At 38.1% G+C, this 17,916-nt stretch overlaps 1 protein-coding gene across 1 annotated transcript in view; it reads left to right on the top strand.

The window, feature by feature from the left end:
* Window positions 1-869: 869 nt before the first annotated feature.
* Clpx (caseinolytic mitochondrial matrix peptidase chaperone subunit X) overlaps window positions 870-17,916 on the top strand; it is a 35,102-nt gene continuing 18,055 nt past the window's right edge. The window contains exons 1-4 of the mRNA XM_020172895.2: window positions 870-1,150; window positions 9,213-9,373; window positions 10,464-10,581; window positions 16,893-17,047. Coding sequence (XP_020028484.2) covers window positions 1,072-1,150; window positions 9,213-9,373; window positions 10,464-10,581; window positions 16,893-17,047 — 513 coding nt within the window. The 5' untranslated portion in view covers window positions 870-1,071. The remainder of the gene's footprint in view (window positions 1,151-9,212; window positions 9,374-10,463; window positions 10,582-16,892; window positions 17,048-17,916) is intronic.

The following is a 17,916-nucleotide window of genomic DNA, read 5'->3' as shown; positions in this document are numbered from 1 at the left end:
CTCTCATGCCTCAATTTTCCTCATCTTGCCTCAAGTGGTAGAGTGTCTGCCTAGCAAGTGCAAGGTCCCAAGTTCAAACTCCAGCACCACCGCCAAAACAAACAAAAACAAGCAAACAAAAAAAAACTACAGAGCGAGACCCTGTCTCAAAAGACCACTACCACCAAAAACCAACAAACAGCTACAAAACCCGGAGCACTAGAACAGATAAAACTTTACCTGATCACTTGGCCTGAAAGATGTCACCTTCCAACAGTTGCTGGGAGAATTAGGTGAAAATACCAATTCTATGACACAGGTGAGGGAATAAGGAGACGATAAGGGTACGCGGAACATAGAATCCCTGAGGAAAAGAACTTACTGAATTGGAAGCGCCTCGTGGTTGCCAGGTCACTTTATTTATTGTGTGCTGGAGATCGAACCCAGGGCCTCACGCATGCTAAGCATACATTCTGTCACTGAACTACATTCTCAGTTTCCAAGTCACTTTAAAGATACCCTCTGGGGCCAGCTAAACCGCCTTTCTCTCTTTGACCTTCCCTGCCACCACTGAAAACGAACAGAAGAACTTCATTGCAACGAGCTGGGACGAGTCCCGGCATGCATCTCTCTGAGTCTAAAACTTTTCAACTCTAGGATGCAGCTTTTTCCGGAAATATTGCGCACTGGAATATTTTGGGCTGGCGGCTCGCCGTAGCGCGCTCATTGGCGCCCAGGTTACCGCCCCTTTCCCTCGCCCATTGGTCTCACGCACGCACACGCGGCGCGTGCCCACGCCCCTTCGGGGCCTAGGACGCACGCGCGCGCACGCTCCCCGGGCCCGGTAGGCGGGGAGGCGGGGGTTTGGGGGGAGAGGAGGGAGGGGAAGAGGGGGAGGTGTCTACTCCAGTGAGTTGTCGGCGGTGGGACGCTCAGTGTGCCCGACTCTGTCTACCTGCCGGGTGGACGCCGCACCGGCCTAGGGCCGGCGGGAGGGTTCGGAACCAACTCAGCGCACCTCACCAGCCGGCGTCGGGCCGCTGGGACCCGGAGGTCCACCAGGGGCAAAGCTCCGGCCTAGGCCCCGCGGAGATGTCCAGCTGCGGCGCTTGTACCTGCGGAGCGGCAGCGGCCCGGTTCATCACCACCTCGCTCGCCTCCGCGCAGAGAGGTAACGAAGTAGTCCCGCGCCTGAGCCCTCCCTCGGCCCTGGGGAGAGTGGACCAGTGGGGACCCCGGGGAGGGCTCAAGGCCTACCCTTTCTGGGGTGTGCGAGGGGTGCTCCCGCCTGGCACCCCTCGCTTTCGCCGCGGGATGGGGCTCTGCCAGCCTCTGGAGCAGCCGTTTCTCAAATTTGAAGAAACCCCTTTGCCCTGGCCTGCCCGCGCCGCGGGGCCCTGGGGACGCGGTCACTTCGCAGAAACTGAGAGGATCGCAGACCCACTTGGCGATGCCCGGGCCGCCGCAGCCCGTCTGCCCCGGCCTCGCGTCTTTTCCGGAGCCGGGCCAAGTTCCCCTCCGGCCTGTCGGGGGCTTCAGGGGGAGCTGGGCTGAGGGGCTGTCACTTTGGGGATCTCCCGGAACCTCTGGGCGTCCGGCCAGCCTTGTGGGACGGAGGCCGCGCAACACTCGAGGTGTCACTGTCATTGTGCGGGCGTCACCACCGGGACATAAACAAGGCTCCGAATACTTCTGACCTCGGGCACACGGCAGGGTCCCGGGACAGCGCCGGGGAGGTCGGGGGCTGGAGTCCTTTTGACTTGCTTAGGCAGCTCACGGTCGTGTGCCGGCACCCAGCCGGACAGTCCTAGTGTCCCAAGAGTGGCTCTTGTTTACCTTTCCGCTCTGGTTATCTGGAGCTGCGCGACTGCCACCTCAGCCAAGATTCCGAAAAGAAAACCAGTTTTCTCTTCCCCAAATCTATGAATATCAGACTACGAGGCTGCGTCCTGTTCCAGCCCGAACTTGTAGACGGATTCGTTTCGTTTGTTTTAAAACGCCCTGTTTTCCTGGTGTTTTTGGTTAACTCTGAAATCCTTGTTGCCTACGAAATGTATATCCTGGCCGTTTACTTATCACACAGGAGAGGATTGTGTGGGCTTATGTGGGCAGAAGCATTTTGGAAAATGATACGTAAATGGAAGGGCGTGAATTTAGTCCTAAAACATTGCCAGCCCTCAACAAGAGGACGTGCCAATACCACGGCCTTGATTTGTAAACACTTGACAGTGACATATTTTTAACCCACTTACTTGACACACATTTGTTGAGGGCCAGGCTGTTTTGGTGCTAGAGGTAGTGAATAAGGTCCTTATGTTTTAAATTTACTGAAAGACAAAAATAACAGTCTTTCTAAGGGCAGATAAAGTATTTAGGTGTTCTTTTGGGCAGGGAAACCTTTGAGAAAGTTCTTGATATGTTCTAGTCAAGAGTTCCCGAAAACTATGAATTATAGGAGATAAGTATTTTTTAATTTCAAAACCACTATTTTAAAGTTAAGTAAATCAACATAAATTAATGGCTTATTTATTATCTTCTCGTATAGTCATTAATCTAACTTTGGCAGAGGTTTTCAGAAATATAGAACCATTATTTTCACTGTGAAGGAGTAAATTAAACTTCATATATAAGACAGCACTCACTATCACATGATTTACTATTTTATGTGACAGTGATATAGCAAATGGCTTTAATATTCAAGACTTTCCCAAGCCTTAACTACAAAATGTTTCTTTCCTTTTTCTTTGTTTTTTGAGATGGAGACTGGCCTCCTGACTGAAACAGTTCTCCTATCTCAGCCTCCTGAGTGCTGGGACTACAGTTGTGCACCACCACGCCTGTCTAAAATGTTTTCTTTCTATAGTAGAAAGCCTATATGTAGGCCTACAAGAAAGGATTCATCAGGGCTAGCAAAATGGCTCAAGTGGTAGAGTGCCTGCCTAGCAGGCATAGGCCCTTGAGTTCAAATCCCAGTATTGCAAAAAAAAAACCAAAAAACCCAAGAATTTCTACCAAAATACCTGTGATTCCTAAAAGAAATGAGACCTTCTCGGTACACTGAATTAAGAACAGAAGAAATTTCAAAACTTCTGAGATAGTCTTCTATTTCCACAGCCCTGTCTGTCATGCTGGACTTAAATTTTTAAACGGTACTTTGAAAGTTATTATGTAATTTGGCATACTAAATGCTGGATGTTTTCCTGATGGTTATGTGTATCAAATTTAATGCCTTTTTCATCACTATTCTCTTTGAATATGAAACCTATAGTAGAGCAGAAATTTAAAAATTTCTTTCCAGCCGGGGGCCTGTGGCTCATGCCTATAATCCTGGCTACTCAGGAGGCAGAGATCAGGAGGATTGCTGTTCGAAGCCAGCCTAGGCAAATAGTTCCACAAGACCCTATCTCGGAAAACCCTTCACAAAAAAAATAAATAAATAAAAAGGGCTGGTGGAGTGGCTCAAGGTGAAAGCCCTAAGTTCAAGCACCAGTACTAGAAAAAAATAAATAAGAATAGAAATTCTAAATGACATTGGTTGGTCTGAATTTGGCTGTAAGGAGTGTAGAATTGAGTGTAACTTCCTTGATTTCTCACTACCTTCAGTCCTGTCCTTTCAACCTATATGGGTATAAATGAAGAGCTCAAGCAAGGTGGCATCTATAATTTTCATGTTACATAAGGTGCCTACCTTAACAATTGTAAGCTAGATTTTAATTAATTTTTTTCTGCCTCTGTTAAATATAATTCAGATTAAATAAGGAAAGTGAATAAACGATAAAGCATCTTTATTTATGGCATCACAAAACATTTTTTATTCAGTATTTTTATGGTTAGCAGAACACTGGTATGTAGTGAAAACTCATAAAACATTTTTAAACTTGAGGAATGTTTTAGAAATGATGTTATTTTTCTTAAAAGTATTCAGAATTTATGAAACAATAACTTGGACAAAAATGAAAATTTGAGACTAGAAAATACGGGAGGCTTCTGTTAAATTGTGGTATTGTGAGTTAGAGGTCAAGTTTTTAAGAGACATTTAACTTGATTTGCTATTTCACCATGTTACACACTGAAATCTTGTCACTAAAATAGATAATTTTAATTTTTCATGGCATTTCTAAAACATAGATTGGTTGATCTTTTAAGCTGAGTCATTTGTATATTTTTGGAGTCTCTTTAGTTTAGATTAAGTATAGGAAGTCAATTTAAAAGTTGAGTAAATTGCCCTCCTACATTTTAATAGCTCTTAAGTGGATTTATCGTATTCTGATATTTTTAAAAACAGCTGCCCTGAAACTCAGAAAACTTATCTGTATGACAGAAGCTTTGTAGATAGCTTAACTTTTAACTGGTTTTTATCATTGCTGCCAAGTAGTCTTGCAAAATATACTTTACCAAAATACTTCCCTTTTTTAACTTTCAGGGTTTCTTCACCTGAATTTCACTGGTCCCCAAGGGTCCATGGATAGAATTCAGAGATTCTGTGAACTTTGTTCTCACTAATCTCTACCTGAAATATAGCACTTTCTTCAATTATAAATGTAGGCAAAAAATTACAGTAGCCTTAGAAGTTTTTGTGAATTTGTCACTAGTCAAAATCACAAATATTTTCCTGTTACATTTCAATTGCTGGTATCTCAAAAGGCCATTTCTAATTTTCACTACTCTGAAATCATGGTAGTTATTAAAAGAGTTGCCTTGATACCACATCCTTGATTTGTAAACACTTGACAGTGACATATTTTTAACCCACTTATTTGACACACATTTGTTGAGGGCCATAAAGAAGCATATTTAATTTTTTGAGGGGGGACAGTTTTGGTAATCTAACTCCAAGTCTTAATGCATGGTAAGTGAGCACTGTACCACTGAGCTACAATCCTAGCCCTAAAAATATTTTGATATATACTTTAGTATAATTGATTTCCTTTGTTATTCTATTTTCTTTATTCTATTCACTTAAAAACATTGTTCTGAGAAGAGATCTGTCTAAATGCTTCACCAAGAAGTTCATGGTACAAAAAGGGTTTAAAACCCGATTAGTTTGCTACAGTGCTTTTTTCTGTGAAGATTTGTTGGATTGTTGAGTAGCTACTTTAATTGTTTAGTAGAGTTGTGAAGTGTGGTTCCCCAGAGAGCAGCATCAGCATCACCTGGGAACTTGTTAGAAATGCATTTTGGGTCTTCATATCTAAAGCAGAACCAGGGAGAACCCCCTACAATCTGTTTTATTTTATTTTTATTGGTTGTATTGGGGTTTGAACTCAGGACCTCACACTTGCTAAGGAAGCACTCTACCACCTGAGCCATGCCTTCATTCCCTTTTTGGCTTTGGGTTATTTTTCAGATAGGGTTTCATGTTGTTGCCTAGCCTGGGACCTTGGTCTTCCTACATACACTTCTGTGTAGCTGGGATTATAGAAATAAAGCACCACACTTAGTTTGTTTGTTGAGATGGGGTCTTACTAACTTTTTGCCTGGGCTGGCCTTGACTGGTGATCCTTCAAGTCTCCACCTCCTGAGTATCTGGGATTACAGTCATGAGCCACAATATCTGGCCTGCAGTCTGTTTTGACAGATCCTCCAACTTACTCTATTCTAATGTTCACTCGAGTTTGAGAACCACTGGTTTAGTAGTTGACATCCTGTTGGTACTCACAGGGCCAACAAATTCTTAAATTCAGAAGTTTAAATGAAATGAACATATTTTCCAGGTAGTATTTTCTGTGTGTAGTGGCATTGGTTTCCTCTTACTTGACAATTAAATTAGGTATGTTATTTAACAGCTTATTTTTCTTTCTATTCAGGTAGACTTAAAAGGATCATGTTGGTAATTTTTATTTCTCGTAAATTCTTGAAGATCATTTCCATTAGCATATTTTCTAATAACACTGGCTATTAAAAATGTGTACTGCAGGGTAAGTGAGAATGTACACTATGTATGGTGCTTCAAGGTTAGATTAGTCCTAACATCTAAGTACAGATAACTTCACGTAGGGTTGTTCATAACTGTACATTTCTTTGTGAAAATATTGTAATGGTTCAGTAAAAAAATTACATTGGTTACATAAACTAATAAGTTATTTTGTTAATGCTACCTTTGATAGGAAGTTTTTCAAAGACAGAATAGAACAGTGAACCCCCAAACACCTGTCATCCAGCCTCATGAACCATTAACTTTCCGCATTTTTTATTTCATTTATCTTTTTCCACTATGGCTGTTTCTAAGCTTACTTTTTAGATGGTTATAGTATTTATCTGTTGTTGCAGTGCTGGGGATCTAAACCCAAGGCCTTTTACATGGCAGGCAAGTGCTCAAGCAACTGAATTACATCCCACCCTGGCACAGGTGTTTAAATCATGTCATTTCCTTGCAAAAACATTGACATTTAGCTTTAAATTAACAGTCATCTTAAATCTCTTTCAAACGAGTGTCAGGGCTATCACCAGTTAGTGCAAAAATGAAAATGCCACACTCGAGAAAATTCAAAATGTCTTTTGAAAATTTTACTTTTGAAAATTTTGAAAACATTCCATGGAAGAAAAAAATCAAATATGGTTCATTTTGTTTTTTACAAATAATATTCAAATTTAATAGTTAATATTAAGCAAATTTTTCAGTTTATATAAAGTAGGGACTGGCTTGTCAAATCTTTAATGCCTTTTTGGTGTTCTTTGCAAATTTAGAGATGGTAGAATTTGGTTCCTCTTATTTGTATCCTTTCTTAAAAGGGAAGGGTTCATTTTTATACTTTGTAGAACTGGAATGGATGGTGTAGGATGAAATAACTAAAGAGACTAGTTCTAACAGTGTACACGAATATGTCAGAAACTTGGAGTTTATAAACCAGGCAGTTATATAACTAAGCAATTATTTTTGAATTGGAAGACGTAATTTTAAATCAGTTTTTGCATTTGGATACAATGTATGCACATGTACACAATCTCTCTTAAAAGCCCTAACCATACACAAATAAAAATTTAAAGCCTGAGGTGGGTCACCTGTGGCTCATGCCTCAAATTCTAGCTCTTCAGAAGGCAGAGATCAGGAGGCTCTTGGTGCTGAAGCCAGCCAAGGCAAATAGTTTTCGAGTCTTTCTCAAAAAAAAACCTATCAGAAGAAAAAGGGCTGGCAAAGTAGCTCAAGTGGTAGAGCACCTGTCTAGCAAGCCTGAGACCGTGAGTTCAAAACTGACTATTGCCAAAAAAAGAAAAAAAATTAAAGCCCAAGTTGGAATTTTACAGAGAATGAAGTGAATGATAAAAAATTAAATTACTTAAATTTATTTAAGTATCAACTAACCCCTTCTCCTTTTTTGTTTACTTATTACTTCCTAATAGCACTCTCATAAACTACTGAAAAACCTTGATAATTCATTAAAGTGTTATACAAGGTTAGCCCTACATTACATAAATCTATAGAATTTTACTTTACCTGGGGACATTCTTTTTTTTTTTTTTTCCCGTATAGGGAACACTTACCAAAGGCCATCTTGAAGTGGTGCTCCATAGTATACAATATGGGTCTTTGCCATAAGTATTTTTTCTTTGAGACAGGGTCTCACTTTGTAGCCAGGACTGGCTGGGCTCAAACTTGTGATCCTCCTGTCCCAGCCTCCTGTCTATATAATTTATTTGGGGGTTGATTTTGAAATTACATGAGAATAATCAGGGCAGCAAGCATATTCCATGGACCAGATCTGGGCACATCACTTTGCGTATTTGTGTTTGCTTTCCTGCTACAATAGCAGAGTAGTTAGAACTTAGAGCACAAGGGCTGCCAAACTGAAGGCACTGATTGTTCTAGACCTTTACACAAAAAGCTTGTGAACTCCTGACCTAGCCTGTAGGTTGTCATTTATTAATTTCAAATATGACAATTGTTTAGAATGTTTGAAATCAGAATGGGGTTTTGTGTTATCTGCTGAATTTTATGGGTTTTTTTCCCTGTAAGATTGAAATATTTCATTACAATGCGTTTAAATGAATAGTATGAAACTATTTTTTTCCTCCAGTTTTTTGTTATTGCTGTAAAACACACATACCATTCATTGTTTGCCTGTTTTAAATGTGTCATTTGGTGGCATTGAGAACACTCACACCACCATCCATGTCCATAACTCTTTTCATCTTGTAACTGAAACCTTGTTCCCATCAATATAGGGTTCTCCAATCCTGCCCCCAGCCCTTGGCAGCCACATTCCACTCAGTGTCTCCATGGTTTGGGCTACTAAGTACCTCCCCTAACTGGAAAAGCTCATCATTTTTAAAAGAACACTTGAAACTTGTTTTGTTTGTTACAGATACAACCTCATATAAGGAGAGACAGATAGGAGTGGCTGTCATACTTGTTCTCAATGGTAGAAATAGTATAATAAGCACTTAGGACATAAGCCGGGCTCACGCCTGTAATCCTAGCTACTCAGGAGGCAGAAATCAGGAGGATCACGGTTCAAAGCCAGTCAGGGCAAATAGTTCATGAGACCCTATCTCAAAAATACTCAACACAGAAAAGGGCTGGTGGAGTGCCTCAAAGTGTAGGCCCTGAGTTCAATTCTCAAATTCCCAAGTACTATAAAATGTGAGTACAGTATTGCTTCATCTGTAAATTTTTGAAAAAGGGCGTTTATGTCCTATATTCTTTTTTTAGTTTAATAATTTTTTTTTTGTGATACTGGGGTTTGAACTCAGCCTTATACAACCACTTGAGCCATGCCCCTGGTCCTTTTGTTTTTCAGGTAGGGTCTTGTACTAATTTAGCTCAAGCTGACCTTGAACCACCATCCTTCGACCTCTGCTTCTGGAGTAGCTGGCACTATAGGGAGTAGCTTGTTTTTGAGACAAGGGCTCCATAGCTTTTGCTCTTGCTAGCCCTGAACCATGATCCTCGTGTCTCTGCCTCCTGGGTAGCTGGGATTATAGGTGTGAATTACCATACTTGTCTCAGTTTCTCATTTTAAAAAATCCACACATCTTTGTGACCTGGTGATCTTCCCTCACTTTGAAAGGGTAAATCCAGAAAAAATATTATTTACTTGGAATCATTCAGAGGCCTTGACCTGTCTTGTTTTTTAGAAGACTTTGACTCTGATGGTATCACTGTTTTTCTACTGCTGTGAAAACTAGCTTTTTTCAACTTCCTTCATGCTGATAGGATTTTTGTTTCCAGGGAATTTATTGAGGTATGTCAATATTTGGTATGTAGACTAATAGATGTCTTTTTTTTTTTCCAGGCATTTCTTGTAGTCGCATTCATATACCAGTATTAGGAAGGCTTGGGACCTTTGAAACTCAGATTCTGCGCAGAGCTCCTCTTAGAACCTTTTCAGAAACACCAGCATACTTTGCTTCAAAGGATGGGACAAATAAAGATGGCTCTGGAGATGGAAATAAGGTTATTTTATGTTTATTGACACCTATAGATATATATTTGTGTCTTCCTCCTCTCACCCCTTTTTTTTTGTGTTGGGTGTCCAACCCAGGCCTCAAGCATGCTGGGCAAGCACTCTACCACTGAGCTAAGCCCTTAGCACCCAGTTCTCTTCTTTAAACAGCTAAATAATAGTACTCTGTGTTTTCTGTTGTCTTACGTGTTTTCTGTAGGAAATATGAGATAGAAAAAAATGATCTGAAGAATTTTGCGTTCTATTTATTTATTTAGGTTTTTTAAGACAATGTCTTGTTATGTAGCCCAGGTTGGCCTTGAACTCATGATCCTGCTGCCTTAGGCTCCTGAGTGCTGGGTGCAGGGGTGTGCCACAAAATAAGCTGGATATGGTGGCACCCACCATCATTTCCTCCTTTCATACAACTCATGATAGTGTAAACTGCACTTTATCCTGTACTTAAACATCTTGAATTTCTGGTATTGCTTATTGTTGAGCTATCCATAGCTTGCAAGCAGATGAAAACTGATTGTATTGGGCCAGTGAATTATCACTTCTTTTTGTCATGTGAATCTAATACTTGAGTACTTGAGTTAGTATTATATGCTAGACAAAATGCTAAGCACTTTCATATCCACACTTAATCCTAACAGCTCTGAAGTAGGTGAAATTATTCCCATGTTAGAAAGGAAAAAAACTAAATATAAGAATATTGAGAGTCACTACCTGCTATTAAAACAACTCCTGATTCAGTTTCATTGAAAAGCAGGTTTTACCTGTAGTAACATTTTTCCCTTGTGCTTATTGAGTCATTGAAAAAAAGCAATTTATCATATCATATGCTGACATACGCCATATAAAAAGACTTCAGATATATAAAAAAATCATGTGTTTGCTAGAAGTGATTTGATTTTTGTGGTAAGTAGATCTTTGACAGTGTGATAATAGAGCTATATGCTATACTAATATTCCATTCTGGAGATTGTAAAAATTATAAGAGTAATTATAAACTAGAATTTTTCCATTTAAGCTACATATAAAATGGTTCTTCAAAACTAGTTGTTGGCACTCTCTCCTTTTCTCTTTTACATACATTAGAAATCCGTGAGTGAGGGAAGCAGTAAGAAGTCAGGCTCTGGGAACTCTGGGAAAGGTGGAAACCAACTGCGCTGTCCTAAATGTGGCGACTTGTGCACACACGTAGAGACCTTTGTGTGTAAGTACTATAGGGTTCTCTTTTCCCTACCTTCTTAAGTCATTAAATACATAGGAATATATAAACTATATAAACCAGAGTTACTTTTGTCCTGATTTTAGGTGATGCTCTAAATGTTCACCAGATATTAAAAATCCCTAGGATGGTAGTACTTTGTGTGTGTGTGTTACAAGTGATAGTTTAAAAAAGAATTTGCTCATTTATTTTGCTTTTGTGTTTATTTCAAATTTGGATTTTGCAAGTTTTCATGTGTGTAATAATTGGGTTACAGGAGAACCAAGATGTACTTGTACATTTTTTCAGTACCTGTTGAGCATCTCATATGACTTGAAGATAAGTCATTCAAATATTAAGGTCCTTTTCTTGACGAACTGTGCCCTCAATTATAGGAAGTGTCTGAAGATTATGAATGATTCAGACACTAAGAGAAGAAGGAACCAACTGTTGTACTTTCGCTGATAGTGTTATGAACTCAAATGCAAAGATGCATTTCTTTAATGCATCAAATCAAATAGTGCATTGCCTGATTTAGAGTTAATGGTAAGGGTAAATTACACTGCCATGTCAACCTTCCTATATAGTCGTTGTGAAAAGGCTGTTGGTTGGGCTTGATAGGCTTTTTAGTTTCTTTTCTTTCTTTATTTTAAAGATAAGAATCTAAGTAGCCCAGGTTGGCCCCAAACTCATGCTCCTCCTGCCCTAGGCTGCTGGGTACTGGGATTATAGGAGCCATGCTGGTCTAAGATTTTGAGGGAAAAAAGAGCTGAGTGTCTGTACTCTAATCCTGATATTGAGACCTTATTTACAATTTCTTGCTCACTGTTAGTATTAATTGGCTGCCATATGAAGGAGTACCATGTACAGTGTGTTTTAGTTTGGGAAAGACTTTTTTTTTTAAAAGTGGCTCTGTTTCCATGGGTGGAGTATTTGAGATCTTCATGGTTTTGCTTGGTAAGAGAATCTGTCTAAATGAAATTTAATTTTATCACAATATTAAGTGAAAGTAAAGTGATAGAAATGAATGATAAAACTTTCTAAACAAATTTGAGAATTCTTTGGGAATTGCTCAGTTTATAAGAACAGTGTCATATATTTTCATCAGGAAATTTTCCTTTTTTTTTTTTTTGAGGCGGAGTTAAACCTTTACACATCTAAAGAATAATTTCTTAGAATAGAAAAACTAAATTTAATACATGCTAACATGTATAATTTTATACTTGCAACCTTATTTTTGTCAGGCAAAAGAGTATCACTTTCATAATTGAAGAAGCCAAAATTTAGCAAGTTTAAGTAATTCATTCAAGGTCAAATAGCAGTGAAGATTTATTTTTCAGAAGTTCTAAACCCACTAAACACTTTTGTACATGTTACAATGTACCTCTGGTACAACCATAGTATGCTAATAAATTTTTTTAAAAAAGTTCTGAAGCCATTTTACCAACTTGAGATTCTTTAGAGTAAACTAACTTTTTCTTGGGATTAAATTATTTTTTTTCTATGCAGTGTTTCCAAAACTTTCCAACTTGCATCGTGGGTGACTGTTAAAGCTAGAGATTTCAAGGTTTCTTCCCTAGAGATTAAGGTTTTGTCGATGTGGGGAAGAGTCCTAGAATCTATGTTTAACAGCTCATCCAATCTGTAACCAGCTCAAGGCTGGGAGGCTAGTTTCACATCTTTTGAGTCAGACACTGCCAGGCTCAGAAAATACACAGATGAACATGATATTGTCCTTCTCCTCTGAAACTTTACTTATAGACCCCAACAGCGCAAAACCTCTCCTAGTTTTGCCTACCCACAGTAAATGTCTCTTCAGAATGCACCCTTTGAATGCTGAGGACCTTCTGTGAATACACATTAAGAATTGGCTGTCCTTGTCCTAAAGAGTTTTGTTTGATCTAGTTAATAGTTTATAAACATCTTTTGACACAGTTTTGAGTCTCTTGTAATTCCTTGTGAATGGCCTGTTTAGGTGATTAACTTTTTTTTTTCATTTGTCTTTCTTTTTGGGGGGTTGGAGGGAAGTACTGGGGTTTGAACTCATGGCCTCATGCTTCCTAGGCAGGAGATCTATCACCTGAGCCATACCCCCAGCCCTTTTTTGCTTTAGTTATTTTTCAGCTAGGGCCTTTTTTTATTTTTGCCCAAGCTAGCCTTCTGTGTAGCTGTGATTGTATTGTGAGCCACCATGCCTGGCTTGTTTATTGAGATGGGGTTTCTAACTTTTTGCCAAGTCTGACCTTGAACCATGATCCTCCTGATCTCTGCTCCCTCAGTAGATGGGATTACAGGCACCTACCACCCTATCCAGCTTGTTTTTTCAGATGTGGGTTTTGATAGCTTTTTAGATAAAGTAAAAGTTCCTGAAATATATCTTTATCAAACATATGACTTTAAAAAGTATGAATGGTATATTCATGTTTTTGCTTTTCTGCACTAAGCTATGTTTGGAAACTGTTAATACACAGACTTTGTTGTTTCCTTTTTACAATTTGTTTTTAAATTCATTCAAATATTCATATATGATACAATTCACCCTTTTAAAATGATTCAGTGGTTTTGGTATATTCTTAAGTGGTACAGTTCTCTTACTCTCTAACCCCAGAACAATTTCATCACCCCAAAAAGAAACTCCATAACCCTTAAGTCACTTTCCACTTCCCTCTTCTCCTACCCTGACAACCGTTAATGTAGTTTCTGTTTGTATGGATTTATCTATTCTGAGTATTTCCTGTAATGGAATTTTATAACACTAGGCATTTTGTGTCTGGTTTCTATGTGTTAGCATGTTTTCAAGGTTCTTCCCTTTTGCATTTATTCATATTTCATTGTTTTTTTTATGACTGATGTCCATTGTTTAGTTATTCATAGGTTTATGGACATTTGGATTGTTTCTACTTGTTGGCTACTATGAATAATGCTACTGTGAACATTTGTGTATAAGTTTTTGCATGAACATATATTTTACTTGGGTAGCTAGGAGTGGAATTGCTGAGTCAAATGGTAACTGTTTAGTTCTATAGAATTGCCAGTTTTTGCCTGGGCTGGCCTTGAATCTCCATCCTCCTGTTTCCCTTAGCCTCCCAAATAGCTAGGATTACATGCTTGAGCAATTGTGCCTAGCCTAAAAATATAATTTTTAATGTATCATTATGAATTATAGAGAGTCATCAGAAATCAAGGAAATAAGAGTGACATCTAAGCAATTTTTAGAGGTTTGTGTTGTGGCTCAAAATGGTAACAGTGCCTGCCTAGCAAGTGTGGGGTCCTGAGTTTAAACCCCAGTGCTGCCAAAAAAAATTTTTTTTAATAAAGGACTAATATACAGTGTACAATTCTTTTTATTTTGATTCTTTAAAAAATAACTTGTCAAACTTGAATAGACTCTTTAGTTTTGATTTTTATGTATGTAATGCTTTTGAAGCTTTTCTGTATATTGTCTCTTGACACTAGGATTAAATAGTTTTACAGTGGTTTGAAGTTTTTATTTTGGATCCTGAAATGTGTTCAGAATCATAAAGGACTTTCATTTAAACAAATCCCCCAGAGCTGAGAGCACTTACTTAGCATGTAAGAGGTTATCAGTTTGATCCCTAGTACCACAGAAAAACCTAGAAAAACAAAACAAAGCAAAATCTCCTGAAGAGGTTTTCATTAAGGTAGTATTTCTTTTCTTTGGCATATTATACAAGTGTGTTTAGTGGGAACAATATTTTATATAAAGGAATAGAGTATGATACTTAATAATTTAAGGAAGAAGATATTTATTCACAGGTAATTTAACAGAATTAGATTTTTTTTCTGTCTCCCCTGTCTCCTTAGTGTTTTCAGGAAGGATATCCAGGCTGCCATCATACTTACCCTGTATCCCAGGCTGGCCTTGAACTCATCTGTTCTCCTACATCAGCTCCCTAGTGGCATGTGCTATCACACCTGGCTGACCCTTGTTTATAGGAGTCAAAATTTATGCTTTTCCCCCAAATAGCATTTTGATAAGTAAATATGAATCCTTGAACTTGGGAATATGTACTTTATTATAAACTTATATTACAAATACAGTATTCAGGTCAAATTTAAGCAACCCTTCAACAGTAAGCAAAGAGATGAGATATGTTGGTGTTTAATCTCTTTCCCTTTGACTTAATTTCCTTAGAGAAATATTTTGATCCTGTTATTCTTAGGCCAGATTTTCTTGTCACACAACCTGAACTAGATCAGAGGCTTCTTTGCCCTTTAATCCTTGTCTTGTTTACCATGACTAACAGTTGTAAACTGGTGCCTCGATTTAAATTAAGGGCATTCACTACTTTCTCACTCATGGGAAAAGGTCATTATGTATTGTACTTGTGTTACTTGCAGGTACTTGGAATGGCTTGATCTTTTTCTTTAGGCAAGCATTTATACCTAATCAGTAAATAGAAAACATATATGAGCCTCTTGAAGTGTAAAGTTTTCTGCTAGAATTTATCCAAAATGTTTTCTTTTTATACTGTTGAGAATCAAACTGAGGGCTAGTGCTCTGTTACAGGGCCACATCCCCAGTCCCAGAATGTATTCTTAATTGGCCTTGTGTTTGAGAGTGGAAAAACAATTAACTTGATTGAATTAATAATGGAATATATTTTTTAAATGTGGAAATATCTGTTTTTCATTTAGATTATTTTGTGGAGATTTAAGTGTACTTGCCATTTTTTCTGGTAATCTACCAATGGGTACTTATATTTGTAATTTTTCCCAAAGGAGAGAAATCCCATAATTTTTTAAAAAATTATTTTTCTCCGCATTTCTGCCTGTCTAGTTGGATTGCATACTATAAATCCCACAAAAATATATCACCAGCATGGTATTTGTTTCCTGTGTTCATATGGCATGCTCTGCCAAGTTGGTTTCAAGATCTTTGGTTACCATGAGCAGGCTTAGGCTTGGAAAAGGTTAAGAGTATATGTGTCCATGTGTTTTCATCCTATAGAGAAGAGAAAAATAGAAAAAAACAAAGCCACTGTTTAACATAGAATATCTGTAGTGTATTCTTTAGAATTGGGAAGTCTTTTTTTTCATACTTTTTCTTGTGTTGCTTTTAAAAGCTGTATTGGTTATCTTTAAATTAAATCAGTATGACTGAGAAAGTTATTTTATTCATTTCTTAATGATTTTTTGATTAGAGAAATGAATTAAGATAAAATAAGGATAATACAAAATAATTTTATGTAATTACTAAGTCAAAGTTATTTTTGTTTGTTTGTTTGGTACTGAGGCTTGAATTCAGAGCTTCGGGCTTGCTAGGCAGGTGCACTAACACTTCAGCCACTCCACCAACTCTTTTTTGTATTGGGTATTTTTGAGATAGGGTTTCAAAAACTATTTGCCCATGATGGCTTTGAACCTCTGTTATCTTGATCTCTGCCTCTGCCTCTAAGTAGCTAGGATTACAGGTATCAGCCAGTGGTACCTGACAGTAAAGTTTTTTTGTTTGTTTTGGTTTTTTTTGGTACTGTTTTGAACTCAGAGCCTCAGGCTTGCTAGGAAGGTGCTCAGACACTTAAGCCACGCTCCTAGCCCCAGTAAAGGTTTTTTTTAATAGTGAAAATGTTAGTAAAGTTTATTAGGAAAGGAATTTAGTGTAACAAGATAAAAATGAGGAAAAATGTGGGGAGGGGGAAGGAGAAACATTTCCTGCTTCCCATGCAGGGGAGTAGAGACTCCATCAAGAAAAGTTTTTAAAATGCTCATGTGTGTGACAGAATCGAAAGAATGTACCTTTTTACATTTTCAGGGCTTCAAATAGGTTGATCTCTTTCAATTTTAACGACTATTTGAGATTTTTCATAATAAAATATTGGAAAAATGCATTAATCTGCTTGTAGTTTACTTTTTTCACAATTTATTCAAGTAAATGACTACTCAGTATTCTCAAAGGAGTTTTATAATGATCTCTACTGAGTGGGAAGTTGAAAGAATCTGAACCAATGTTTTGTCTTGATGCAGTACTTCACAAAATGAAAGGAACCTAGTGGAAATGAACAAAAAGATAATTTATTAAATGCATCTGTCTTTGTAGTATGCTTATTGTATGAATTAGGCTGGTTTTGCTCTCCACTGGAGTGAATTGTCAATGTGTAACTTTTCATTTACACTGAGTCTTTTTATTTGTTTGTTTGTTTTTTACACAAATGGGGATTGAACCCAGAGCCTTGAGTATGGTGGGTGGGTACTTCTACCACTTAGCTACATCCCCAACCCCACAGTGAATTTTTAAGGAAGACACTATTGAAATTATTCTATTTTCCTGTGCTGATCTCTTTTTTCTTTTTCAGCATCTACCCGTTTTGTCAAGTGTGAAAAATGTCACCACTTTTTTGTTGTGCTATCCGAAGCAGACTCAAAGAAAAGCATAATTAAAGAACCTGAATCAGCAGCAGAAGCTGTAAAATTGGCATTCCAACAGAAACCACCTCCTCCCCCCAAGAAGGTACAGGACTTAGGTTTATAGGTCTTAAACATTTTATCTTGAAAATATTCCATTGCTTCTCTCTTCTGGTTTATATTGAATCCCAACAGTAGAATCTAAATAAGTGTTAGAATTTCTTAATATAGACTATATCTGGCTAAATTGTTATTGATATTTGATACTTGGAATTTGGGTATAGAGTCCATTCTGTTTCCCTTTGTCATGATTACTATATTTAGTATCAATGAAATATAACTGGATGATCATTAAAATGATGTTAATGCCAGGCAAATTTGAGATAAGAAATAGTATCCTTACAGTATTACAGCTATTTAGTTTTGGCCCCTAATACCAGTTTGCAATTACCCTCTTTAAATTAGTCTATTTTATGGCTTAATAGCTTTCAATCTAACAATGTCAACAAGTAAGTTTTTCACAGTCAGTGTACCAGAGCTTCCCTGTATATCACCGTGGCTTTGGTGCTTTGGGCCCTTTCCAGAGTCTCAAGCAAGTGTGATTGGGATCTGTGAAGTAGGCAAAATGTATACTAGCTCTTTTGAGTGCATGGCATGTGCTTTTAGAGAACCAGGAGCCCTTACCTCCTAGCCTTGTGTTCTTTGTTCTGGCTGTGTCTCAGAAGTCTGCATACCTACGTTATTTCCCATTGTCTGCCTCAGTGTATCTTTCTTATTATACTGTATTTAGATACCAGTGTGTTTGTCTCTGTCTCCAAATATGCTGTGGCAGATTTAGTAATTTGTGAGGAATGCATTAGATTTATAACTAAACAAGTTTCTCATACAAAAATAGTGTATTTGAAAATAAAATTATTAAGCTTTATAGTTCTACTTATTTGTGTAGACTTCAGACATCTGACTTCAGTGTTCTAG

Source organism: Castor canadensis, chromosome 2 (genome assembly GCF_047511655.1).
Source record: "Castor canadensis chromosome 2, mCasCan1.hap1v2, whole genome shotgun sequence".
In the NCBI taxonomy this organism is placed as follows: Eukaryota; Metazoa; Chordata; class Mammalia; order Rodentia; family Castoridae; genus Castor; species Castor canadensis.
Note: the sequence above shows the minus strand (reverse complement) of the source record. Positions and strands in the feature narration are given on the sequence as shown.